This window comes from Notothenia rossii (genome assembly GCF_949606895.1).
Source record: "Notothenia rossii genome assembly, chromosome: 5".
Lineage (NCBI taxonomy): Eukaryota > Metazoa > Chordata > Actinopteri > Perciformes > Nototheniidae > Notothenia > Notothenia rossii.
Window position 1 is genome coordinate 71,409,615 of NC_136903.1, and position 27,632 is coordinate 71,437,246.

General features: G+C 40.7%; 1 protein-coding gene across 4 annotated transcripts in view; it reads left to right on the top strand.

Annotated features, from left to right (window-relative positions):
* Window positions 1-98: 98 nt before the first annotated feature.
* Window positions 99-27,632, top strand: part of itpr1a (inositol 1,4,5-trisphosphate receptor, type 1a) — a 70,468-nt gene continuing 42,934 nt past the window's right edge. For 3 of the 4 annotated variants that reach the window (XM_079684856.1, XM_079684857.1, XM_079684858.1), the window contains exons 1-32: window positions 99-414; window positions 1,378-1,491; window positions 4,073-4,143; window positions 11,971-12,080; window positions 12,623-12,709; window positions 13,464-13,622; window positions 14,321-14,419; window positions 15,144-15,227; window positions 16,685-16,831; window positions 17,014-17,109; window positions 17,346-17,390; window positions 18,129-18,283; window positions 19,944-20,043; window positions 20,368-20,528; window positions 20,630-20,771; window positions 20,942-21,100; window positions 22,207-22,379; window positions 22,840-22,959; window positions 23,295-23,489; window positions 23,646-23,897; window positions 23,983-24,124; window positions 24,223-24,376; window positions 25,105-25,295; window positions 25,441-25,573; window positions 25,665-25,719; window positions 25,799-25,964; window positions 26,142-26,315; window positions 26,438-26,512; window positions 26,631-26,768; window positions 26,848-26,973; window positions 27,049-27,249; window positions 27,342-27,593. In XM_079684856.1, coding sequence (XP_079540982.1) covers window positions 1,400-1,491; window positions 4,073-4,143; window positions 11,971-12,080; window positions 12,623-12,709; window positions 13,464-13,622; window positions 14,321-14,419; window positions 15,144-15,227; window positions 16,685-16,831; window positions 17,014-17,109; window positions 17,346-17,390; window positions 18,129-18,283; window positions 19,944-20,043; window positions 20,368-20,528; window positions 20,630-20,771; window positions 20,942-21,100; window positions 22,207-22,379; window positions 22,840-22,959; window positions 23,295-23,489; window positions 23,646-23,897; window positions 23,983-24,124; window positions 24,223-24,376; window positions 25,105-25,295; window positions 25,441-25,573; window positions 25,665-25,719; window positions 25,799-25,964; window positions 26,142-26,315; window positions 26,438-26,512; window positions 26,631-26,768; window positions 26,848-26,973; window positions 27,049-27,249; window positions 27,342-27,593 — 4,254 coding nt within the window. In that variant the 5' untranslated portion in view covers window positions 99-414; window positions 1,378-1,399. The remainder of the gene's footprint in view (window positions 415-1,377; window positions 1,492-4,072; window positions 4,144-11,970; window positions 12,081-12,622; window positions 12,710-13,463; window positions 13,623-14,320; window positions 14,420-15,143; window positions 15,228-16,684; window positions 16,832-17,013; window positions 17,110-17,345; window positions 17,391-18,128; window positions 18,284-19,943; window positions 20,044-20,367; window positions 20,529-20,629; window positions 20,772-20,941; window positions 21,101-22,206; window positions 22,380-22,839; window positions 22,960-23,294; window positions 23,490-23,645; window positions 23,898-23,982; window positions 24,125-24,222; window positions 24,377-25,104; window positions 25,296-25,440; window positions 25,574-25,664; window positions 25,720-25,798; window positions 25,965-26,141; window positions 26,316-26,437; window positions 26,513-26,630; window positions 26,769-26,847; window positions 26,974-27,048; window positions 27,250-27,341; window positions 27,594-27,632) is intronic. The other variant, XM_079684859.1, reaches the window with a different exon arrangement.

Consider the following 27,632-nt stretch of genomic DNA (forward strand, 5'->3'; position numbering starts at 1 on the left):
CACTATTAAATAAAATACACGTGTGTTCAAAACCACAAGTGGTGCTGTTTGACAGTTTATTTAGTTTAATCGTTTTTCTTCACCATTTAAATCAGGACTTCGCGCTGGGAGTGGTAACACAGCCTGGATTCTCAGAGGGATGGGACCACATGGACATAATTTCCCAGCTTTCAACACTACGGCCGCTTGAGAAAAATTGGTGGCAGCGAGCCAATGAGCCTACTGCCTCAGTGCACACAGCCCCGAGCACCGACAGGCGCGGAGAGGTGATAGAGCTGTCAGAAAAAACTGGATTATTACAATCGCTGACGCCTGGATCTCACCCTCGGGCCGGTGGTGAAGAGGAGAGCCACAGTCATGTTGTCCTAGCTGGTCGAGAGAAGGCTGAGCACCCCAGCGTTTACCCGGACCGAGGTAAAGTTGAGCACACAACTTACAGTTGACCATCTTCTCTTCCTATCCGTATCCTCTCGTAGAGGAGAAAATACAGTTACTTCGCCCTCCTTAAATGATTATTAAAGTGCTCACAGCGCTTGTGATGTCGTCGTTAACAAAGTAGGAACATCAAACGACCAAGAAAACGCTCCTGATTACTTTAAATCGGTGTGATTGCAGATCCAGAATCAAAAGACAGCCTATCATCGTTTACTAAAGTTTCATATGACTTTCATTGGTCTAACACTAACAGGCCTGTAGGAAAGATGCGCGCGTGTGTTTTGTAATAGCTGGTAATTTGGTGTTGTATGTCATTATTTTAGGCTTGCAACAACGCCGTTAGTTTATTTAGTATACTTTATCGATCGTAGTGAGAGGCAGTGGTTGGAAACAGACAGATAACCTGAATGAAGTGGACCTGCGGTGCACACATATCAGCTTCAGCGGCGATGACCTGTTGCAGGTGCATAAACCTTCCTGCTAACTGCAGCTCATAATCATTAACTGTCCAGCCTGAGCCTCTACAAAAAGGTAACAGTAACAGCAGAGCATTTCCCTGCAGCTTCTATGCAAATTCCAGAGAGTAGTATCAGTGTAGTCTCAGGGAAGCCTCTATTTTTCAATTTTCACTACTGATCAAACGAGGAAATGTTTCTGTGAATGTTGTGTGAGTGTATGATCATATCTACAAATGCCCAGTAAATATGAGAATCCACCAATTGTTACTGACTGAAGTTGAATGAATGTAACCATAGATCATCATCATCATCATCATCATCATCATCATCATCATCATCATCATCATCACACTCTTACAGATACTATTAGGAAAGAATTACAAATAAGAAAGCTTTTTCTGCTTTTTAGACTTTTGTGATTGTGACTTTTTGTCTCATATTGAGAATATCATATACTAATCTTCACTCCTTTCTCTTGCTGTAGGTGTTCTCTGTGTGTGTCAAACATGTCGGATAAGATGTCGAGTTTCCTACACATTGGGGACATCTGCTCCCTGTATGCAGAGGGATCCACCAATGGCTTCATCAGCACACTGGGGTATGTCCATTTTGCTGGCCGACCATTATGTGTGGGCCCACTTCACACTTTTCTCTCCTCTACTGCAAGCTGAGCAGTATGTCCAAGAAGGGAAGTCACACTAGTGGCAAGTGTTAACCGCTTTTGAGAATGTCTGATATTTTTGAGAGCCACATTGTGGTGCCATCAGGCATCACAGACATTGCTGGCCACCATCAGGGCCATTATGTGATTAAGTGGTCTGGATGAAAGTTTGCAGTTTATCTCACAGACAAAGCTATGAATGCAGTGGGAGGCCTTTTGAAATGGCTGACCCCGCCACTGATAGTGATGGGAGAAAAGGAAATGTAGGGGTGGAGAATGCACAGCTAAGATGAAGGGTGTGTGTGTGTATGTGCGTGGTAGGAGTACTGTAGGTGTGGAGGGCAGAGTTTGAAGGTAAACACTCAGGTGGTGCTTTGCACAAAACTGAACACAAATGGTAAACCTGTTACACAAACCACTCATTTACCCACACAGTCGCATCATTGTTTTGTTGGTTTCGTGAATTCGTTTTAACACATATTTGGAATCAAATATAAAGCAGTAAGGAGGGGTACATTTCACTATTCAATTCAATTTTTGGGATCATGGTTCTGTTCCCGATTTAAAATCAAATCTCCACTCAATAAGGATGCTGATCTAATTTAGTCTGCTTTGTGTTTGAAAAAAGTCCGTGTGGCAAATTGCATGAATTACATTGTGTAATTGTTCAGGGAGCTTTTGTCATTTAAAAAGATTGTTCAACTGTCGAAACACACAAAGGCCAACCCAAGACAAAACATTTATTCATACTAAACTTGCACAAATAAACACTTTTTACTAAAACCTTTTTAGTATTGCTCCATTTAAAGTGACTTCAAGTGTTACAGGTTATGCAAAAAGTATTGCCTGTTACATGAATAAAATGCAAAGGCTTCGACTAGCTACCTTTTGATTCGACAGGAACTTTCCAATTAAATAAACAAATGTTTTGTTATTCATGTAATTATTCAACAAATCAAACGATAGTGCTTGACACTACTTCGACTTGGGCAGTGGTATCCATCAGTAGCCCCTTTACAAAACGACATTTTGTAGAGGGTAGTGAATCGATTAAGAATCTCGATTCTTTCATTAAATTATTTCCCCCCCAAGCAACAAAAGCACTTTTGAGTTCAAATGGTAGGTGCCGTCTCATGTGTCCTGCATCTGTAAAACTATCAGGGAGTCAGCTGAGCGACCAGGACCACCCCTGCTCATGAAAAATGTAATGACCTACAGCAAAGACTGAGTCACTATAGAGAAACTGTGGCCTTTCTCGAGTTTAAGCGCTTCCCACGTACACACACACACTCTCTCACACACATACTGTACCAGCGAACATATTTACAAAACTGTCATGACAGATTTGACCCGGGGCCATCTATTCCACGCACAACCACCAACTCAGCAGCATTCTCCAGATCTTCTGCCCTTAGAGGAGGAAATCATTTTCCGAATAGAGAAAGCGCTTTGAATATTTCAGCTTCTTTAGCGGAGCAGCATTTCCAGCTCCTATTTGGTTACTGGGTCTGTAAGAGAGCTAATTAAAGATACAAAATATTAAATATGCTGTTGTTCAGTGAACCCTCTTAAGGTATAAATGAGTGTTTGTTCCTAACTGGATTAGTTATGTGCATCATCCACACATCGGATGATCGCACACGCTGTATGTTTCTTCTTAACATGCCCTTATACTTTCTCACTCTTTATTTAAGTCTGCAGCCTTGTTCCTTGAGGTGTACAGACTGGAGCAGTAGACAGGTCTGTTTGGACAACTGCAGACATTCCCCGGGAAAAGGCCTGAAATGGATGTGGGATGGATTTGGCCCATGTCCAGACGAGTGTTATTCTAAGCCAGTAAAAGTTCAATTTGTCTCTAGAAATTCTAGCCTGCCCAAGGGTCATCTAATCCCAAATGATTTCATTATTGTTTGGAGGCATAGGGTATTAACATGCTGCAGCTAGAGCTTTCAATGAAAAAAGCAGCACCAGTTTTTTACATACAAAAGCTTTTTTTGGAGAACTTTTGTGTATTGGCCACTCCCATGTTTAACAATCACCCAAATCAGTTTAAATTGAAACCTTCATGATCTGTTTTCAAACAACAAACACAATCTTAATACATCTCTATAATTAGTTTTAATAATTTTTTCAATCATGCTTACTAAAACCTTACATTTATTTTTCTTCAGTCCAAAATCCATAGCTATTCAATTTACTATTATAGAAAACTAATAACACCACCACATATTCACATTTGAGAGGATTCTAGGTTATCAAAAGTGGTTTTAGTTCAAGTGTTTACGTAAAGAATGAAAAAACACATTTTACTATGAAAAGCAGCTTAGTGGGCCATCAGTGATTGGTTTCATTCAAAGATAAGACATTAGAAACATATTGTACCTTTTTTATTTACAATATGCTAAACAAAATTCACAGCTAAGAAATACAGAACGCGGTTTACCATTTTCTGTGAGTGTGTCTGTGCTTGTGTTTCCTGCATGTGATAACCAACGTTATCCCGTGTTTATATCCTTAGTTTGGTGGATGATCGCTGTGTCGTCCAGCCTGACGCGGGGGACCTCAACAACCCTCCGAAGAAGTTCAGAGGTAAGAGACTCAGAGTCCCCTCCTCTCCTCCCCCTGAGGCCTGACATCATCACACTAACTGCTGACTGTTTATACTGTGGCTCTGTGAGAGAGACGCTGCTGAATCTGTTATGCTGTGTTTCTTTGGTGACAGCCACAATATCTCTGTCCACTGGACTTCAAACGGGGCTGTTAATGGTGTGTGTGCATGTGCGCGTGCACAAGCATCCATGCATGTGTTTATAGCTGTGTGTTCGCTTGCATCCATTGCTTGCAGAGGTATAGAGGCGGATCAAGAGAATCAGCTCTGATGTTAATTTGTTGGAAAACATCATGCTTGAAAGGCTGCTTTAAGAAGAAAACACTTAAGATGTCTTCATTGGGGAACCCGCTATTTTTAGCTCCCATACAGGAAGTGTAACTCATGACCCTCGGTTCTCAGGCTGGAGGTTTATATCTCTGGGGAGAGGCCTGGCCCGACTTTATACAGAGAATAAGAGTGTATTAAAGGCAAGTTTAATTTATCTAAGAGGTTCAAAAACAGAACTTTTTCTGGTCACTGCTGAATGAATATTTGATTGGAAAAAAAAAAGCAACATCAGAGGATTGTTGGCCGGTGAATGAGGTCTGTGGGTGAATGAAGTCTGGTAAGTTTAGAAAGTATGTCAAACCAAATGTAGTTTTTCATCAAATCCGTAGGCCATGTGTTTTATCAGTTTGACTTTGAAGCTTGTTGGAGAGTGAGCATACCACACACATGCCCACACTTTGCATTTAGGATGCCTTCTGTTGTCTCCAGAGTATAAAGAAGATTGCACCATATTTAGATAGTAGAAAGCTTTGATCCGAGCAGTGTCCACTCAGCTCGGTTCTTCAGTGGCCCTTTGGTGTCCCGGGACAGGTTATCTCCCCCTAGAGACAATTACTGTCAACACGATAAACACAGGCTGCAGACTGATGCCTCCACCTCCTGCAGCGACATGAAGGACGAGTCTTTCTCTCTCTGTGTATGCCGCTGTGTTTCAGATCTGGACACAAAGATGGGAATCCAGGTCAGAAAAACAAGCCAGCAGTGTCTATACCGGTCTTATATCTGTAGATGTTCTTCTAAACCATGTTCCCAGTCATCCAAGCATAACAATGTACAGTTTGAGGTAACGTTCATTGTGTTTTCTCATACTTTATAAAGGCTCTAAAACAATACAATCTAGATGAACTTGTATAGAAATGTAAAAGTGTAGGCTGAATATTTGATATCTTAAATAGTTTTGAGTATTAAATTGCAGTACTCAGCACATTTCATTTGCAATAAGATACCAAAGTGACTTAAGTGTGGTAATAATATCGTGGGTTCCCTAGTTCTTTGCCTTGACTTGGACACCATTATAACTGTTTAAATCATGCACTATCCTAGTCTTTACAGTTGATTATTTTATTTTGTGTGACAGCACAACATGTTAATAGGGAGCTTCCTATTGGCTCGCTATATACAGGAAGGCTTTTAGTAATCACTTTGCCTCATTTAATCTTCTTCACACCCACACTAGGTTTCCCTCAAGTATCCAGTAAAGCTCCTCACAAGTCACAGTGCACCCAAAGGACAAGTCTTGTTCTAAATGTGACCAACTGCAGTACACAACATGTTTGCCAAATTTAAAATGATTGCTGGATATTTTAGATATGTGTTTAAAGTTGTGCTTTCTTTTTATTTTATTAAACTTCTTCAATATCTGTTCAGCAAAACAAATGTAGTTAAAGTTGTACATTAGAGAGTTGCCTTTGAATTGTTTATGTGTCTTGACAACACACTTGAACATAAGCTATGAGTGCTGTTAAAGTGGCGTTGGTAATTAATTGGCCACGCCAGCTGGTGTTGACCAGAAGAAGCCTTCATGTCATTGTGAGAGGCTTCTGGATGTCTACCAGTATAGGTGAGGATAAGTTCTATAGTAGCATATGGACACATTGAGGTGGTTGCAGTGAAGCCATAAATAGTTTGTTTGGTAATAAATATTTTCATTTTGCCAGATAATAACTTAACATTAAAGGGCAGTTCCTTGATTTTATTCACACATTTCAGTTTACTCCGCATGGGAAGTACTATTTCAACAGGCCGGCGGGAGGATTGAATGAAAATATGATTTTGTTTGCATTACGGCATATTTTAGTAAATGACAGTTCTATAGTAACAAAAAGTCACAATATCTTATCTTAAGAGCGCCAGTGTTTTCTTTTTGTTTTCCATCCATCTGTCTCCCTTTCGTCCCCCAACTTCATGAAAGTGCAGCTCCAAATAAGTTGCTAGAGCTCCCCTTTTTTAAAATGGCAATGCTTTTTTGATAATTGCCTTTTTGGCACAAGTTCCAATTTTCTGATTTCATACTAATTGCATACATTTCAATCTCTAAATTATATTGTTGCAGTTTTTATTCAACAAACCAAAGTACTTTATTATTTCATCATACAGTAGATTTAATCTCCCAGAAGATATTTTGAGATGTCCCTTTGTGTAAAACCCACATGTAAATTCACAAATGTATTATGTTGAAATTTGATCAGGCTTCTTCAGTTTCAGGGGGCGTGGTTTAGTGCATGGTGACTCACCATCTGACTCTCATGGCCTACATGACACTTGAATAGAACAGAGCCATCGTTAATGTCATTAGCAACCTGTGTTTTTACTGCTGTGAACTGTCAAAATTTCGACTCTGAAAACAGCTGATATGTTCACCATTGAACACGTATCAGTGCCGCCAATTAAGCTTCACAATTAAACTACAAAATGTATCTTTTGTATGAGTATAGCTGTGAACAGGGCCACACTTTATAGATTTCAACAGCACAATGCAAAATAGAACCTTATTTTTGTACAGTTGCTGGCTTTTGTGTGTTTCATTTTTACATACTTGCAATGTGGTTTTACAACAAAGGAAAGGGAAGGGTTGTGGTGAGGTCGTGTGAGGTAATGCACTTAATTCTATTTTCTGAACTTTTCAGCAGTGCTGTTGTACAACATTGCAAGTGGTTTAGTAATAAACCATAAAAGCAGTGTTTTTTTGAGAACCTCATTTATGTGACTTTTGAGGAAGTATTTGCCTTACTGACTTCAACTTCCCATATATGACCCTTGAGAAGTTTGAAAAGTTAGTACACACAAACAAGAAACAGGTTTTTTCCTGTTTAAACATCCACAAACACAGTCTGGCTAAGTGTTCTTACAAATCTGTATTTTGCTCTCCAAACTTCTTTGGGAACTTCTAAATTGGTTCCTCCGGGGGTGTCCTCTGGCAGAGCAAACACTCTCCTGTTCCTCCTCATTTGGGAGGCCCCTAAGCTGTTGGAGAGGGACACAGTTACACAGTATAGTTGACGCTATAAAGGCGCAAGGCCAGACTAGCCATGTCCACATGCAGGGCCTTATACTGTCATTGCTGAGGTATGCATAACATTTCCTCCTAATGTAAACACAAGCACCCTCCACAAAATCACACTTTCACTCCTGTAGTCTGTGTTCATACGCCAGGGCATTATGAGCCTTGCTTTGTATTTCAAGCAGACAGTTTTTGAAATGGCATTACACACTGAGATTGCACACATTGAGATTGCAGAGTACACTGAGCAGCAGTCAGCACATAATCCCATAATACATATATCAGCTTATGCAACCTAGTAGTATTCATAATGTTGTTTATTGACTGATTTCTTTTATAGGCAAGGGGGAAAACAATGAGGTTGTATTCATTTACAAAATATTTGACAATACGAAAATGTTGATTAAAGCTCATAAATCAAAAAAACGAATCAAAAAGAGGACATCAAAACATATGCTGTTATCCAGAAAGAGCTGCTTTTCTACATATTTGTTTTTGAACTGAAACTCATTGCTGAACAAGTAACATGTGAACACCATTCTAGTGGACAGCATCTCCTTTGTCCTGGCTTTTCGTGTGTCTTGTGTTGCTTATTTTCTCCTTCTTTGTTAACCCACTCCATGTCTCACCGCCCTGCCTTAATCTACTCAAATGGCTGTTGCAGAAACACAGAAACATTCGAGCCTCATAAACCACCGCAATCTTTGTAGCATTAACCTCTTGACCCCACCTCTCTCTTGTCAGCCCAAACCACTGTTGCTGTCAGTGCCACACTGCAGACTGGTTCATTTGAGACAAACACCAGCAGCAGCTCTGTCTTTAGTCCCTTCCTCTGATAATAACCACATATATTGCTTTCCTGAGAGCAGATAAGTCTTGCAGGATACAGGGAAGCTGTAGTCGGTGGACCAATTTATTGTCTTAGATGCACTACAAGTGATTAGTTGCTTCCTCCATAATATCTCCAACAGGATAAGAACTTTGTAGCAAATAACAATTTACAAAAGCCAGATCATTGAGGATATTGTTGATTTATCACTGTTTAGAAGTAGTATTATGCAATGGGGTTTTCTAAGTCTCTGTCCAGTGGTGTTGGTCGACAACTGCAGATTAGCTCAGATATCATAGAGGTTCATGAAGGCCTCCCTGCTTCTGACTTCTTCACTCTTATTGTGGACATGTTGGGATTTCTGTCTGAGAGGATGTGCAATATGCTTTTATGACAGGTAGAACTGATAAAAGACACATCTGCACCATGCTTTGTTTGCTTCATTGTCAACCTTTCATCATCAGAGCATACATCCTGCAGTATGAGGGTGCCAGACAATGTAGATGTAATTACATTTTGTCCTGAAACCATGACCTTATTATTTTGTCTACCATTGTGAATTGTGCAGCCATGTGTTGACACAGTAGCAGTTAACACACACACAATTGAAAGCTGTTGTGTGTGTTAATCTTCTTACAGTATCACATTATTGTGGCAGTTCTTATGTTTGATCAGCTGTTCTAGAGGTGAATCATCTCTGTTGACTTAACATCTTCTCTCAGTAGTTTTTACGGTCGCCACGGCTACAAGCATCTTCCTCTTGATCCTCTTAAATCTGGTGAAGTTTGGCAGAGAGCGCAGGAGTTTTTATTAGCTTTTTGTTGAACTTAGCGCGTCTACAGAGCATGTGTAAGGGATCTTTGTGGGTCATCTGCAGCCCTTGTTAAATAACATTCACAGCAGTGTTGCAAGACACCACAGAGACATCACTTGAAAAGATCTACAAACTTAGTTATTCCTTCATTGATGTCAGGTTTTTTACTTTTTTTTACTGTTAAAACACGTTTTGGGAATATATATTCAAATATTTTTCATCTCAGGTTTACTTCTGGAAAGTCCATTCTGAATGCTCTCTGAAAATATATACACTAAGAATGAAATACAGAAACAAAATGAAATAAATCTGTTTTATATTTTCCTTAAATAATCCCAACAAAGAGGGAGGAGCAGTGTTGTTGACAGTTTATTTTAAATAAGGGTAATTATTAACGCGTGACATCTTTTTAACACGCTTCAGTATGAAACTCTTTCGGACATCATTAATTTCACATACTGACCAGTAATGGATCAAAGTCCTACCTAGTCATGCAAATGCTTGATTGTGCATCACTTTGAATGCATGTATGTGAGCCGAGCACATGGTCCTGAATATTGGAACATTTGGAGCTGTATTTGCAGACTTAAAACTTTGACTCAAGTACTGCAAGCCTAGGCAATATGGCAAATATCCTCCTATCCTTTTATCTCCATAATGATTTATTTCACAATAGATCATGCTTCCTGTTAATCCTAAAGAAGGTATGACTTGGTTTGGCTTCAAAACAGTCAAAAACACCACTGGAAATGTTTTCAGCATGCATAACTCAAGGCCACATTAACTTAGGTTAGCCTTTGTCAGAGCATGCGGGCAGCTGGTATCAAAGAAAGCTTTGTTTATGAACTCAAATAGATATTTGAGTGACAAATAACACGTTGGTTATGGGCTGGAGGTTTGAGTCGTAACTTAGTGTCTCAAGTTGGAGGAATGTGCATGAATCATTAGAGTTTTCTGCCCTGTGGACTAGCCCCACCACTGCTCCTGTCCAGTGACCCCAGAAGGAATTCTTAACCCAAATTTCAGTTTTATGAAACGGACATGTTTTTCTCGCAGCTGACTGTGATTAAAGGCAAACTCTCCGTCTCCCTCTGCACTCATATGGCAGCTGTGATTGTGTGTTTAGAGTATGATAAAAACATCTCTGTCAAATCACAGGGAGTCTCACTCGAAAGGCAGAACTTTCCAGTGTGTGTTGATTTTTATTTGCTGTTTCACTTAGTTTAATACAGTTCTGGTGATGAACTTGGTGACTCTGGTGATGAACTTGAGTTTCATTTATTTGTGTAAACATACTGTATTTTGTGGGATGCACATGAACACAAATGTATTCAGTCAGTTCCTTCTCCCCTTAAGCCCTCTCTCCGTTTCACATTCTTTCACTCTCTTCCTGTCTTCATCATTTTTCTTTCACTTCCTTTTCCTTGTTGTCCTAGCCCTATTTTATGTCACACTAAAGTAAACCTCGTCTTATGAGGGGGCTGTAAGGGGGTGAGATGAAGATTTGCAAGATAGAGACCATTAAGTGGGAGGGGGAGAGTGGTTTGCGAAATGGATAGAGGAATTCAAAAAGGAGAAGGAGGGATGACTAAATATCGAGTGTGGAAGATAGGGAGTCCCCACCCTCTTCTCTCGGCCTCTGTCATCCCACTCCCCTTCTCTGGGCTGACCTTATTTGGTCATGTTACTGCGGCTACAGCAGAAAGAGAGAGAGAAAGAGAGAGAGAGAAAGGGAGAAGGATGGACAGATTGTTCTTTTTTCTGCTCTTTTTTAACCTCTCACAATAAAGAGCTTTGGTCTGATGAGTGGAGAAGTCAGAGGAAAGCCAGGACTCAGAGGGAGGAGTCGCTGATGGGCAAAAGTTTAACTCTGCAGGCAAAATGTCACTGTAGTGAACCGAAAGCTAAACTAAACTCTGCCTGTTTAGTCTTTGCGTGCTTCAGCTGCAGTGGGAAATGGCGAAGAGGAACTATTTTCAGAAGAGGAACTCTCTTATGCTAAAACTGTGTCCACATGCAAATAGTGGGCCCTTATCCCTCCAGGCTTGTTCTATGGTATCTACATGTATGAAAATAAGCAGCACAATCAGAGTCCTGCTGATGACAGCAACATCTCACGGTCCCTGTGGTCACAAACATTGACTGAACACAAATAAAAAATACACAGACACACACACTCTGAGGTAACTGTGTTGCCTCATTTAAAACAGTTAAACCACATAATACTGTACTTGTATATCCTGAGCACACAAATACAATAATGTACATACAAACACACAAACACATGCTTGTGTTACTCATTATTCCTCCCCGATTAAGAAATTAATATTTGATAAAAGTGCACGCGCGCACAAACCATGCAAGGATGTGTTAGTGAGCAGCGTGTAGAAATAATGTGTGTTTATATTGTTTCGTTATTAGGTCTTTGAATACATCACCTGACATGTCAGAGAGGGGTCCTTTTATAAAGTCAAGCCTGTGGTCTGTTTGCTTTCTTTTTTGTAGATTCTCTGTTTATTCTACAAATCTTGTATCATCTTGTTATAGCAACTAAGCTATTGCTGTGATCCCACGCTGTGGCACTCATTCACCGTGCAACAACATACACTATTCTTATTTCTGGTTTTCTCTTCTTTTGATTTAAACACACCCCATCTCAACTATGAACATCTTCCCTAAGATATTCTCAAGGTTTCTGTTTCTGTCTATCTTTTTATTTGTCTTGAATCTTGGTTCTTCTTCGTGTATGCACCACTTTTTTACTCTAGGAGTGATCTCTATCTCTATCCATGCAGCTTCATGTCTGTATTTTTATTTTTTCTCTCTGTCTCCAGACTGTCTGTTCAGACTGTGTCCCATGAACCGCTACTCGGCCCAGAAGCAGTTCTGGAAAGCGGCGAAGCCTGGAGGAAACACGGACACGGTGCTCCTCAACAAGCTCCATGTAAGTGAAGTGACGACATGTTCACCTCTCTGCAGACAGTAAGCCACAAAGACCTGTCCTCGGGGCTAACGGGGTCAAGAGACCACACACATATGAAGAAGTACGTTAGGTTGAAACTAAATGATCTGCACAAATGTTTACTCTGCAATATAGTTTACATTTGTACCTCAGTTAATAAACATGATAACTTTGTAACCTGCTATTAGAGTCCTTTTATAGATATCTATGAAGCATTTCACTCCTTCTGCCCTCTACACTCTCTGTTCTCTCTTTCTGTTGCATTTCAATACCATTTAAAGCAATCTGTTACTGGACCAAGCAGTCATAAAATGGAGGATTGCAATCCCTCCTGTGTTTCCATCGGGCCAGAACTTTCTGTTAAAGCCGTCTGTTGAAGCATACATTTCTGGCTTACTTCTGCTTTGTTTAACAGCCCACAGATCAGATGACTTGCTACTACATTACAGTGAAACTGGTTTATGTGAACAATGCTGCTGGTCTTGATCTGATTCTCCTCTTTTTATCCCATTCTTTCCTTCCAGCATGCAGCTGACCTGGAGAAAAAGCAAAATGATTCTGAAAACAAAAAGCTGCTTGGAACAGTAATTCAGTACGGGAATGTCATTCAGGTTGGTTTCACTGGAACAGTCCTCATGTTGTTGGCATTTAGTCAGATACACTTTGTTTAGACTTCCACACAGTTTGAGGTGGGTCGGACATGCCATCATTTGAAGTGATTTTTATCATAACTCTTATCTTGAATTTGAGATATGCCTCAGCATGTTAAGCATGGTCACAAATTTTAACTTGAAAATAAAAAAAGGAAAAAACAATCAAACACATATTCTAGTATTATTATTTTGGTAATGTTGGCATAACTCCCAAATGTATTCTACCAAAAATAAACAAGGCCCAAACCTCCTGGAATCACAGTCAAACCACAGATTAATTTGATACACCCAACCACAACATACGTATGCAGGGAGGCTGTGGCTCAGTGGGATTGTGCGTTGATCTGCAGTCAGCGTGTCACTGTGTCTCTGGGCAGGACACTTCACCCCAAATTGCTCGTTTGGGGTGAAGTGTCCTGCCCACAGTATTGAATGTATGAAAGTCGCTTGTGTGACATATAATGTAATGTAATCTAGATGACATTCATAGTTTATTAAGTAATGGCTTTCAGTGTAGTTCTGCAGGAAGTCGGTGTTATTTCTTACATGTTGTTTGACTTTAGTTAATGAAAACGAACAATGTCAGTCCATTTCTAAGAGTGCCTTTTTAAATACAAGCTTATGATCTCACCATCAGAACCACTTACTTCTTATCTTATATTTGAACATTTGTTTGTTTTATCACACACTGTATCTTGTTTTATCTGCTCAGCTACTACACCTGAAGAGCAACAAGTACCTGACGGTGAATAAGCGTCTGCCTGCGCTGTTAGAGAAGAACGCCATGAGAGTGATGCTGGACACCGCTGGAAACGAAGGCTCCTGGTTCTACATCCAGCCTTTCTACAAACTGCGCTCCATCGGGGACAGTGTGAGTCATCACATGTAAATGCTATCGGAGTGGTGCATTGTGGAGAAACTGTTTTGTATGTCAATTATATCAGGCCAAGCAAAGGACTCTGATTCATGGCTGAGATTGATAGCTATTTTCGGTCTTTAAATATATGTACTTTTTTTTAAATGCAACCTCTCTGTCATGAAAATCCTAAGTAAAGTCTTCTTTACTTAAGCTTCAATGTGAGACCTCACATGGAGCTCTGCCAGCACCCGATCAGGGTTTTCCTGATCACAAAGCTCTTGTTGGCAGAGGACAAAATGAACCACGGAAGAGGTCGGGCTTCTCTGCTAAACTCCTCTTAAATTAGGTATGGCACAAGGCCTAAGCAGGAGGCCGTGGACAAAAACAAAAGTTGGAGTCACTGTGGATACCTGCTTAGAATAGACAGAAGACAGAGACATGCAAATGGATATTGATGGTCGCTCACTCTTCAGAGGTTCAAGGTTGACTGCATTACTGTGATTGACTTTCTACTCATTGTGCTTTCAGAGTAGACAGTAACTGCAGTTAAATAAATGTAATTAAAACTCAATGAGATTAAATAAAAATACAGTGCAAGTCCCTGTTACCTTTGGAGCCCGATGAGTTGAGTATGTACATTATTGCATGGTGTTTTCGTCCAGCATCATGATATTTATAGCTTCCCAAAACATGTGTGTGTGTGTTTGCAGGTGGTGATCGGGGACAAAGTGGTCCTGAACCCAGTGAACGCAGGTCAGCCTCTCCATGCCAGCACACACCAGCTCGTGGATAATCCGGGATGCAATGAGGTTTGTTCTGAGATGCTGCAACTCTTCTACACTCCTCAAATGCTTTCATGTGGGAGCGCCGTGATCTAATTATAGCTTTTTTTCTCATAACCGCTGCTTGGTTATTAGCTGTTTGATGTGAAATACTAAAGCACTGTTTCCCTGCCCTTCGCATTTAGCACAGTTACGAACTGGGCTACAGCTAACTCTGCATCTTGAGAGACGTCCTGTTTCTCTCTCATAACTGTAGACTGCTCTGAGCTGCTTTAAAACACATTTTATCAAAGTTCCTTTTTAGAAACACAAAAAGCGAATTCGGTTTGGGGCAGTTGTGCAATTTTTGCTCATAACCATGATTGATACCGACTTATTTATTCCTTATTCAAGACTCTGCAAGCAGTTTAAGTAGATGTGAAATGGGAGTAATGTAAGCACAAATCATTAATGTTTATGATATCAAGTGGTTACTCTTAACAAAGAAAGGAAGTTCAACTTTTTTCATGGTCGGATTTGACTCTTTACAAGTACAATAGACAAGCCTTGAAGTTATAAATGACTGTGTATGCTGCCTTGGCTGTTGCTTGATGTGGAATATATTTAATTTGATTTATTTAGAAAAAGTATGCATTTGAAGAGAAAGTTGAAGGTTTCCTCCTTGACAGTGTTTTAGCACTGCTCTACTGTTCAGGACATCTGCCACAAGATCATACCTTCATTCATTCAAACTCTGATGGTTTTTTTGCAGGTGAACTCTGTCAACTGTAACACCAGCTGGAAGATCGTCTTGTTTATGAAATGGGGCGACAATCAGGAAGTCATCCTAAAAGGGGTTTGTTTCCCAGTAGCTGCCAGAAATACTGATCTCATATGTTTTTACAAACTGTGAGTTTCTTCCAAACATGTATGAAACTCGCCTACATTCTGCCATTTTCTGACAAGGGGCGTTGTGTAATGTCCCTCATGAGTGGGCCGGTGGCCTGCTTTGTTTTCAGTTCAGTATTATCAGTGTGTGTGCTTATACATGAGATTATGTTGTATTCCTTATTCAACAGCTTTCCATTAACGGCTTTAACGCCAAAAATAGCCGACTACAGTAGGGCTAACCCAGGGGTCTGCAACCTTTTTGACCAAAAGAGCCATTTTGTCCCCTTTTCCACCAATTGTTTTTGTCTACAGCCGCAAAACATATTTGATAGCTTGATAGCTTATAAAGTTGTATATATTATTACATCATAGACAAAAACTACAGTCTTTTTGCATTTATTATTTATTACATTATAGAAAACTGTTAACCTCTAATAATAAACAAAGAACTCTTATAAGGAGAATTAAAAAAAATTACACAGGCCTACTTTAAAATAAATTAAAAACCGCACTTGGGGAGTCCTCTGCACATTTGAAGAAAATAAATAAAATGGGCCAACTTTGAAATAAATAAAACATATAGCTGCACCCTAGAAAGAGTTAACTGATTGAATTATGACTGAAGATCGTCAGCTGTCTTCCTCTTCCGTGTTGTTCCTCGATACGTAAAAGCTGCAGCACCTTTGACAACTTCTCTCTACATATCAAACATACTGGTAAACCAGCATCGTTTGCTGTGAAAGCATCTCACTCTGTCCACGCAGAATTAAACCCTCTGTGTTCCTCTGATACTTTTTATTTTCTTTGATCAGCGAGCCGGGGGTCAGGTTATTCACCTGCAAGAAAAGGCGCTGGCGCGGGACCGTAGCAGGATATGACGCATATTTTAGTTTTTCTTGTATGTGTCACACTATCACCTCAAAATACAAGATACGAAACATTTTCAACCCAGCAACAAAATATAGATAGTCCTACAAATATTTTCATTTTATTTCCTTCTTATCTTTGTCCAAGCTCAAGGTAAGAGCCGCGGGTTGCAGACCCCTGGTCTAACCAAATGGCCTCTCTAAAATATAAGTGATCTAATTATTTTAGGAAACTTCTGGAATATAATAATACATGTTATTTATAGAGTGCTGAGAGGTACTCAAAGACACTTTACAGATACATATTACAATTAAACATGTTTTTTTAGAAACAATGCACCTAAAATATAAAACACACAAGGTTATTAACATGTTTAAAGATATTCTGAAGAGTTGAGATTTAAATGAAGATGGATTGGTGCATTGTTCTTACAAAGAATGTATCTTGTCAAATTTTATATGGAAACACAACGTTAAATCTTTTTTTTTTCTGTAATGATTTGGTTTTAAAGTTAGGAATAAATATGACAGTAACACATGTTCTCCTCCTCCCCAGGGCGATGTGGTACGGTTATTTCATGCCGAGCAGGAGAAATTCCTCACCTGTGATGATCACAGAAAAAAACAATATGTTTTTCTCCGCACTACTGGGCGACAGTCAGCTACCTCAGCAACAAGCAGTAAAGCCCTATGGGAGATAGAGGTGAGGAAGAATATTTTTAAAGTTGATTTTGCCAATGGTGGTATGTATATACTGTGTGGTGAGGAAATTCAAAATGCTTTGTGTGCCAGGGGTTAACATAAAATAAGCATCTGTCCACCACATCTTTTATATAAATTGCATGCATTGGTTTAATATTGGACTGCTCTGTGCTTCGGTGTTAGGTTGTGCAGCATGATCCCTGCAGAGGGGGGGCCGGCTACTGGAACAGCCTGTTCAGGTTCAAACACCTGGCCACCGGACACTACCTGGCTGCAGAGGTCAGAGAAGCACAGACACTTTTTAACTCATTACAACAAGGCAACATCAAACACTGTCAATATATTTTATGCATTTTTTTTGCGCTGTTTGAAGGTATTAACATTGCTCAGATGATATTGTAACTTGACTGTAAAGCGGCCTGTAAGACCAGGGAAACATACATTAAAGTTACATTTTGAATTGACAATAGAATAAGGAGGTATTCTAGGTTGAAAACTGCTCTGTGTTTTTGCAGGTGAATCCAGATTATGAAGAGGAGTGCCTGGAGTCCCGCTCCTCAGTAAGTGGGAAATATGAATATTGTAAAGTTACTTTAGTAGAATACATTTCCTGCTGGAGACTACTGCATGTCTTTTTGCAGCCTGTGGTTGTATTATACCTCAGTCCACGGCAGATGGCAGCCTTTCACCATGACTGCTTGCTTCTGCTTGGTGCTTCAGTTCTTTGCCACAGCTGCTCACATCTGCTCACATCTGCTCAAAGTTGCTCTGCTCCTGAGGTTATTCCCTCATTATAACATTTAAAAACAAAAACAAAAACATTAAAACTTAACTTTGAGTATGGGTTGGGTCTCTTTCAAAAGCAAATAGCTCCCAAAGGATACTATTTGTATTTTAGCTGAGCCTAAAGCAGGACTCAACTAAGTAAACCAGACTAGACAACCTAACTCTCATACATCTACAAGCCACAACATATATTTTGCAGTGTTCAAATATTGAATTCTGGAATCTGGAAATGAATTAAAGGCGTTTAGATCATCATTTTCTGGCAACCATTTTTGGCTTACAGAATGATTTGATCAAATAGAAATGTCATGTGTTCTTTTGAGAAACGGGTTCATTGGAAATCCTTCAAATCTTTTTAAGGTTTAACGCTGTCACTGATTAACTCTTAAGAATCCTGATACAAGTGTGCCAGATGATATCAGTTGCTGAAAATGAAAATCTCTGTCATATTAAAACTATTTTTTGTTATACCAGCTATTTCTGATCATGCTCTGTTTTGATCTTCCCTCCAGCTGGACTTGGAGCAGGAAGCGTTACGGGCTCGATTAAGAAATGTCCAGGACAAAGTTATGTACACCCTGGTGTCTGTGCCCGATGGAAATGACATCTCCTCCATATTTGAGCTCGACCCTACCACCCTGAGAGGGGGGGACTCACTGGTACCAAGGTAGGAAGGCCGTAACAGTAAATAAGTGTTTTTTTACCTGCTCAGACCTTGGTTACAGAGAAGAGCACGGTCCATCCCTGGTGTGTCACTCTTTCCACTGAAACCCAAACAGCAGCTACATTAGAGACTTCCATTGTACAGTTAGTCAGCTTAACCCTTAGATGCACGAGTGACTGGACCCTACACTCTTCCATAAGTGGGTCAAAAAGGACCCGCATTAGAATAATATGGGTTTTTAAGCCATTTTTGTCATGTTGGTTAAGTAAAATCACTTATATAATATTTAGTATTATATTTTGGTTCACACTAGAAATATTTTACATTTAATTTGTCACTATTTATAATTTTAGACATTTTTTTACATTTTGAAAAAAACGAAATTCCATAGAAAATGCATGCGGGTCATTTTTGACCCATTTATGGAAGCTTGGGGTAGTAATACAAAAACTAACATTTCTTAAAATTTAAATAAAAAATTTGAATGGTATGATATCCAAAACATGTTTTTTGAGGAATAGCTGGAATATGAGATGATAAAAAAAATGTAATTACAAAGCTACTTCAAGAAAGCCACCTCACCGGGTCAAAAAAGACCGTGTGTGTGTGTGTGTGTGTGTGTGTGTGTGTGTGTGTGTGTGTGTGTGTGTGTGTGTGTGTGTGTGTGTGTGTGTGTGTGTGTGTGTGTGTGTGTGTGTGTGTGTGTGTGTGTGTGTGTGTGTGTGTGTGTGTGTGTGTGTGTGTGTGTGTGTGTGTGTGTGTGTGTGTGTGTGTGTGTGTGTGTGTGTGTGTGTGTGTGTGTGTGTGTGTGTGTGTGTGTGTGTGTGTGTGTGTGTGTGTGTGTGTGTGTGTGTGTGTGTGTGTGTGTGTGTGTGTGTGAATGTAAAAAAGTGTATGACGTACTGTTCTGTAATTCTTCTTCATAGGGCTTACACAGAAACCGATTTCCAGAATAATGAATTGCAGCAAATAGATTGCTGGCAGGATCTTGGCTTGTGCTTGAGCAGATGTGTTTGTGCTTGTTTGCGGGGAAGATAAACGTATTTTGCATCGGTGACAAATTATGTTGAACAATGTGTTTCTTTGACATATTACTGGAAATAATTTCCTTTGAATTTCACTGGAATAGTTGTAAGGCCGGTGATTATCCTCTTAAGTTGGGTTGAATTAGGCTTGTGCACTCCCTGATAGACTGATCTAGTTCTACTCTGTCTTTAGGAATGCACTACAGCTATATTCCAATTAGTACTTATTGCTCTCACAGATAATATTGCAACCTATCGTAGTCTCTCTTCTAATAAATGAAAGCCATACATGTTTGGTCTTTTAAGTTAAAGATAAACCTGATAAATTGAAGAGCCTAACAATAGTGAGAGAGTACTTTATCAAGTTTTCATGCACATTTGACCATTGTAGAAGACACTATTTATTTATATATTTTTTAACAAGGTGCCCATGAGACCTCACCATTTGTTGCTCTTTATTAGATCTGTATGTGTCTTCTCCAAAGACTGAGACACCTCGTTGAGAATACTGCTATGTGTTCCTTGTGTGTTACTTATTGTGAACACTACCTTATCAAGGGTCAGTATGTACTGTCTAGGATTTGTGCTACAAAACAATTGGAAATCATCAATCAATAATATAAGAAATGTGTTTTCAGGAACTCCTACGTGCGCCTCAGGCACCTTTGCACAAACACATGGGTTCACAGCACCAACCAACCAATTGACAAGGAGGAGGAAAAGCCTGTCATGCTGCGTGTGAGTGACAGCTCATTTGCACTAATATGCAACAGTATATCTCTAATAAACTGCAGGCAGCCTGACTGTATAGTGCTGAGCTGAGACCCTGTCTGGGTTAAAGAGATTGAATAAGTCAACAAGTGGGCATCAATAATGCATGTCAGCTCTTTCCCTGTTGTGTAGTTATGGGAGTGTTTTGGAATTCGATTTTTAATACAAGTTCATTTTTTTTGATGGCAGTTTTAATTATGGGTTTACTTTCTACAGTATTTGGGAAATACATTTTGAATATACTGTATCCCTGATTGAAGATAAAATTGTGCATTACTTTTCTTATTTAAGATCGGCACTTCTTCACTGAAAGAGGACAAAGAGGCTTTTGCCATCGTGCCCGTCTCCCCCGCTGAAGTGAGAGATCTTGACTTTGCCAACGATGCCAGTAAAGTGCTGGCCTCTATCGCAGGAAAGCTGGAGAAGGGAACCATCACACAGAATGAGAGGAGGTAAAAAAGCAAAGTGGTGTCACAGTGTCAATTTCTAACAGAAAACTGAAAAGGGAAGTGTGTGTTTTCACCTTGTTCCCCTCTTTTCTATGTTTATTCAGAGCGGTTACCAAGCTCCTGGAGGATCTGGTGTTCTTTGTTGTCGATATTCCCAACAACGGACAGGATGTTCTCGAGATAATGGTCAACAAACCCAACAGGGAGCGACAGAAACTCATGAGGGAACAGAATATTCTCAAACAGGTAATGCAGTAGTATGGTTAATGTAATATTTGAAACTCTTTAAAGATTAAGGACATTTTAATTTGCAGATTTAACATCATACCCGCTTACCTACTACCTACTACCTTCCATCTGTATCAGCATGTTCTCCTTTCTCTAACTTCAGTGTGATTACAACCTTATCCCTGTAGATCTTCAAGCTGCTGCAGGCTCCATTCACAGACAGTGGAGACGGGCCCATGCTGCGCCTGGAGGAGCTGGCGGACCAGCGCCACGCTCCCTTCAGACACATCTGCCGCCTGTGTTATCGAGTTCTGCGTCATTCTCAGCAGGACTATCGCAAGAACCAGGTGAAGTTTGTCCGACCTCAGATCCTGCTTTATGGGCAGTGGAACTAAATAACATGTTTTTATGAGCCGCCGTAGTTTGTGTAAAGGTACATTGCAAACTACCTTGATGATAGCAAGTGAAGAGGGCCTTTGCTCTGTAGCAGCTGTTATATGATGACGTGTAACTAAATCTCATATGTATTTTGCAAAGGCTCACCAACTTAGCAACTTTATTAAACGTGACCTATTGTGCAAAATCCACTTTTTCATGTATTTTATACATACATATGTGTCCCCTCTGTGAACGTTTCAGGAACAAAGACCCCCTCTCTTTTTGTGCTGATCCATTTATATGCAATCCTGTCTGAAAATGAGCTGATCAGATTTTGGCCACTTTATGATGTCATGATGTTTTTGGGCTTGTGTAACCATTAGCCAATCACCAAACAAGGTACCCCCCCCCCCCCACCTTATCACCTGAATCTCCTCCTAAAGCACCATTGTGTTATTTTTAACCAAACATCTCTCAGAGGGGCGTGGGGAGTGGCTCCTTATTTTCATCTGAAGTAACAGACAGAGAATCAGCACTTTGGAAACAGGGCTGAAACAGAGGGGGATGCTGCAATGATCTGTTTGGTGTTTGGAGCCAAACACTTCAGAGACATGTTTTGTATGAGAACTCTAATATATTGATGAAAACAGTATAATAGGGGACCTTTAACTGTTCTGCTAATACAAATAGTCTGAGCCACACAGTGGTATGAGCTTGTCCTATGACAACTGTGTGTTGATGTGAAAAGCAACATTCCCAATTCCCATGAGAAATCGATTCCTCTTAAGCACATTATAATCTAATGATTACAGGGGTCATTTAATTAGCTTTATTAAGGAAGCCGTCTCTGTCTTTCTAAACATGCTCTTGTTTTACTGCATACAGATGAACAAGGGTCAACATTGCCTCAGTCAATATAAGTGATGGATAAAGACATAACAAGGTTATAGTCCCCCTGGAGAATGTAAAGAGATAAAGATATAGTGGCTTGGTAAATAATGACATCTTCCACAGTGTCTGTGTCGTCTTGTTTCAGTTGGTGCATGCTCAGACTGTTTTTCTGTCTGTCTCGCAGGAGTATATCGCCAAGCAGTTTCGCTTCATGCAGAAACAGATTGGGTATGATGTTCTGGCTGAGGACACAATCACAGCTCTGCTCCATAACAACCGCAAGCTGCTGGAGAAACACATCACTGCTGCGGAGATCGACACGTTTGTTAGTCTGGTCCGCAAGAACCGTGAGCCCAGGTTTGTGTGCTGTTTTTCCTTACAGTATGTACAACATTCACATGCTGATACAGGTATAAAGCCACAATAAACAATACAATTATTCCCAAGATAATGTGCTTATAGTCATCTTATTATACTCTGATCAAAACTGCATTTAGTTCTACACATGTATGAACAAAATATTCACCAATACATACAAGCAGAGGGTACACAAAAAGTTCCACAGCCAGCAACTGACAACTAAAGACAATTCAATGTAACATACAACTTTAAGATGTGCACCTAAATGATCCTTTAATTGTGTTTTGAAGAGTACACAATAAACCTGTGTGCCATGGTAAATTGGTTCCTTTTTCACTCTGCAAGGAAATTACTGAATGCTTTTAAATATCTCCGGGACTTGATTTGATTTTGGGTTGATTTCCTTTTAAAAGCATCATGGGTAATTACATTTTGCTTTTCTTGTGTTTGTGTCCAGGTTCCTGGATTACCTCTCAGACTTGTGTGTGTCGATGAATAAGTCCATTCCTGTGACCCAGGAGCTCATCTGTAACGCAGTACTGGATCCAGCTAATGCAGACATCCTCATAGAAACTAAGTGAGTAACCCCCCCTCTCTGCCTCCACCTATATCTCTCTCATCTGCCTCCTAATGTCATTTAAAGATATTACCTTAAGCTCCAAAAGTAGACTAATCAATAATGTAGGTAATTGTTTACCGCAGCCATAATGTGATAATATTAATAAGATATCTGTATAGCAGTGCAGATGTGTTTACTAGCTTTTCCTATCCTTGTTTTTTCTTTTCTTTTACAGCTTCTCAGGTTGAGTGTAAGGAAATTGGCAGTTGTTGTATCCTAATCCTGAAGCTTTTTTATTCATCTACTTCCAGCAGCCTTTTCACCAAAACATAAATAATCCCTTCTTCCTTCAGACTTGTGCTCTCGAGGTTTGAGATTGAGGGAGCGCCGCTCGGGGAGAACTCTGTGGAGTCAGAGGAGGACGAAGAGGAGGTGTGGTTGTTCTGGAACGACAGCAATAAAGAAATCCGCAGTAAAAGCATCAGGGAGCTGGCTCAGGATGCCAAGGAGGGCCAGAAGGAGGACCAGGAGGTGATCAGTTATTACAGGTAGGTACTGAGATACTGCTCAACCCACATCGGACTTGGCATTAATGAGGTGCCGGACCCATACTAGTAAATGCTGAATGGCTCACATGTGAAGGTAAAAACAAAATGATAGCTGTTTTTAAATGATAGGCCCCCTGTGTGTATTGGCTGCTGCAGGTACCAGCTGAACCTGTTTGCCAGGATGTGTTTGGACCGTCAGTACCTGGCAATCAACAAGATCTCTGGCCAGCTGGATGTGGACCTGATCTTGCGATGCATGTCGGATGAGGACCTGCCCTATGATCTGCGAGCATCCTTCTGCCGCATGATGCTGCACATGCATGTGGACCGTGATCCTCAGGAGCAGGTCACTCCTGTCAAATACGCTCGACTCTGGTCTGAGATCCCCTCAGAGATTGCCATTGATGAGTGAGTGATTGGACAGATGTACTGGATTGTTTGTTGACTATTTTGTGCATTGTGGATTATTTAATGTATTGGTCTTTTGTTGTAGCTACGACAATGATGGAACATCTAAAGATGAAATCAAGGAGCGTTTCTGTGAGACCATGGAGTTTGTCGAGAACTACCTGAGAGACGTGGTGTGTCAGAGCTTCCCTTTCGCAGATAAAGAGAAGAACAAGCTCACCTTTGAGGTCAGCCTGGCACATTGTAATCTAATGCAATCTCACTCAGGTCATGTTTTGATTATGAAACCCTGCAAGCCTTTAATGAATCTGTTTTCCTTGTTCAGGTGGTGAATCTGGCCAGGAACCTGATTTACTTTGGCTTCTACAACTTCAGTGACCTGCTGAGATTAACGAAGATCCTGTTGGCTATTTTAGACTGTGTCCATGTGAGCACAGCTTTCCCTTTCACCAAGCCAGACAAAGAAGATGAGAGTAAAGGTATGAACAGCATGGTTGGCCTTTGGACAGTGGCGAACCGTGTCTATCACAACCGGACCTTCTGTAGACACGCCGCCCGGTCGCCCTCCACGGCATTATAATGTCCGTCTTTTCACTGAATTGTCGTCTTGAAAAGGGTACTCACAACAATTCCGCAATAACTTCATCTTCACCTGTTGCACTTGTCATTTCAACGTTAAAAACAATAAAACAGAATGAATTGCTTCGTCGCATTCATCTAGATCCTCTGTCTCGAGCCAGTTAACTAGCGGGCCTTCTAGAGTACCCTGGAACCGAGGGAAACTCTGAAAGAATACGCCCATTGGCTACAAATCAATATATAATTGGTTGATCAACTGTCAGTCCAAACGTATGCTCTCATTCAGTGCAACGGCCAGGGCATTCGATCAAGGATGTCGAATACCTTGGTTGAAGGATATTCTACCCAGAGACCCAGAACAAGATCTGATTGGTTGCTTTCTTTTCTAACAGAAAACCACTGAAATGCGTAGTGCATGGTCCGAGAAGGACAAACAAATCAACGTAACACTGTAATATTACAGATCAATAACACAGATACCATTCTCATTTATTCATTTTATTTATATAATTAAATCAATGTTTTGTTTGTTTTATCTGAGTGTTCCAGGGTATTCGGTTCACCACTGCCTTTGGAGGACCTGTGTGTCTGTATGTGTTGATGTCTGTATGTGTGTGATTGTTTTCAGGTAGTAATGTGATGAGGTCCATTCACGGCGTAGGAGAGCTGATGTCCCAAGTTGTCCTGAGAGGAGGGGGCTTCCTCCCAACAACTTCAAACACCAGCTCCACTGGAGACAAAGTGAAGACCCAGACTGAGCCTGAGAAACAGGACATACTGGTCATGGACACCAAGCTCAAGATCATTGAGATCCTGCAGGTGAAAGACATGCAGTATTTTTATTGAATGCACGTGAAAGCATATAGTACAGTAGATTCAGTACACATACTGTAGATTGCATACTCAAACACAATACTTCCATCCTCTAAAACATTCATATACAACTTTCTGCCCGGCCCTGCAGTTCATCTTGAATGTCCGGCTGGACTACAGGATCTCCTGCCTGCTGTCTATATTCAAGAGGGAGTTTGATGAGAGTAACTCCCAAACTGAGTTGTCTGTAACTGGGGCAGTGGAAGGACCGAACAACATGCCAGGTCAGGGTAACATTCATGGCTGCATTTTAGAAAGATGCTGGGCCAATAAAAGAGACTCTGCTGGTTACATTAGTTGTTTTCTCTATTCCAGGGGCTTTGGATTTCGAACACATCGAAGAGCAGGCAGAGGGGATATTTGGTGGAAGGTAAACCCAGTCGAAATACATGAAAAGTCAGAAATACATAAAGATGTGTTTTTTATTTCAGTTTGTGTTATGTGTCTAGTGAAGAGAACACCCCTCTGGACCTGGATGATCAAGGTGGCCGTACCTTTTTGAGGGTCCTTCTTCACTTAACCATGCATGACTATCCTCCTCTGGTGTCCAGAGCCCTCCACCTGCTCTTTAGGCACTTCAGCCAGAGGCAGGAGGTCTTGCAGGCTTTTAAGCAGGTATACAGCGACAACTGAAGCAATGGATATCACACCATTTGAGCTAGTTTGTTGTGCATGTCATTATTTTAACCACCTTTCATACAACCCCAAATGCATTTCAAATAAATGCTTGAATCAGCGTCTTCTTGATATCTTTCTGCTCTGTTATTGATATTGTAACATTTGTGTTTGCAGGTCCAGCTGCTGGTCACCAGCCAAGATGTGGAAAATTACAAGCAAATAAAGTCAGACTTGGACCAGCTTCGCTCTATTGTAGAGAAGTCTGAGCTCTGGGTGTACAAGAGGCAGGGGCCAGACGAGGGCATGGACGCTGGAGAGGGGCTCTCCTCTGAATCAGAGCATAAAAAGGTGATTTATATTGTACATCAAAAGAATTGCACACAAACACTGAAAAGCCTATTGCCACAAGATAACTTGTTGGGAGGGGTATGGTCTCTTCCCTGATGCTTTGTGTCTGTTATACTGTGTAGGGGGACTCAGGGGGCACAGACAAACCGAAGAAAGCAGAAAGCACCAGCAGTTACAACTACAGGGTAGTAAAGGAGGTAATTCTCTTACTTTTAAGTACGGTTAACAAGCTTTTATCGGCCTCTGTTGCAAATGTTGTTTCACAGCTCTATAGACCCTTTTCAACATAACACATCTTCTTTCTTTCTTTTTCAGATCCTGCTGCGGCTCAGCAGGCTTTGTGTCCAGGAAGGCCTGTCGGGTAGAAAGAGCAAGAAACAGCAACAGAGGCTGCTGAGGAACATGGGGGCTCATGCTGTCGTCCTGGAGCTCCTACAGATCCCATACGAGAAGGTATTAATGAATGTCACTTTCAAAAAAACCTCTCAATGGCAAGTAGACACAACTTCTCATCAGCTTGTTTCCCCTCTAGGGAGAAGACTTGCGTATGCAGGATATCATGAAGCTAGCTCACCAGTTTCTACAGAATTTCTGCGCAGGAAACCAGCAGAACCAGGCCCTGCTGCACAAGCACATCAATCTTTTCCTCAACCCAGGGGTGAGCAGTCCTGCCAGGTTGCACAGTGTTACCCTCGTACTATCATTCCCAACATGCTCCTTTTTTGTTTTTCAGATTTTAGAAGCTATCACCATGCAACACATCTTCATGAACAACTTCCAGCTGTGCAGTGAGATCAATGAGCGTGTGGTTCAGCACTTTGTCCACTGCATCGAAACACACGGCCGCAACGTGCAGTATCTCAAGTTCCTTCAGACTATTGTCAAAGCAGAGAATAAATTCATCAAAAAGTGTCAGGACATCGTCATGGCAGAGGTCAAGCCTTGTTACCATCTTTCGAATGTTTGAACTATGCTACAGTCTCCTGATTCCCAGATGTAATTGTGTGTTTTTGTTTCTTCCTACAGCTGGTGAATGCTGGCGAGGATGTTCTGGTCTTCTATAATGACCGCGCCTCCTTCCAGACACTGGTCCAGATGATGCGATCAGAGCGGGACCGCATGGATGAGAACAGTCCTCTGATGTACCACATACATTTGGTGGAGCTCTTGGCTGTCTGCACTGAGGGAAAGAATGTCTACACAGAGATCAAGTGTAACTCTCTGTTACCCCTGGATGACATAGTGCGGGTGGTGACCCATGAGGACTGCATCCCTGAGGTGAAACAAAGATTTGACTGCATCTGTAAAAGTAAACGA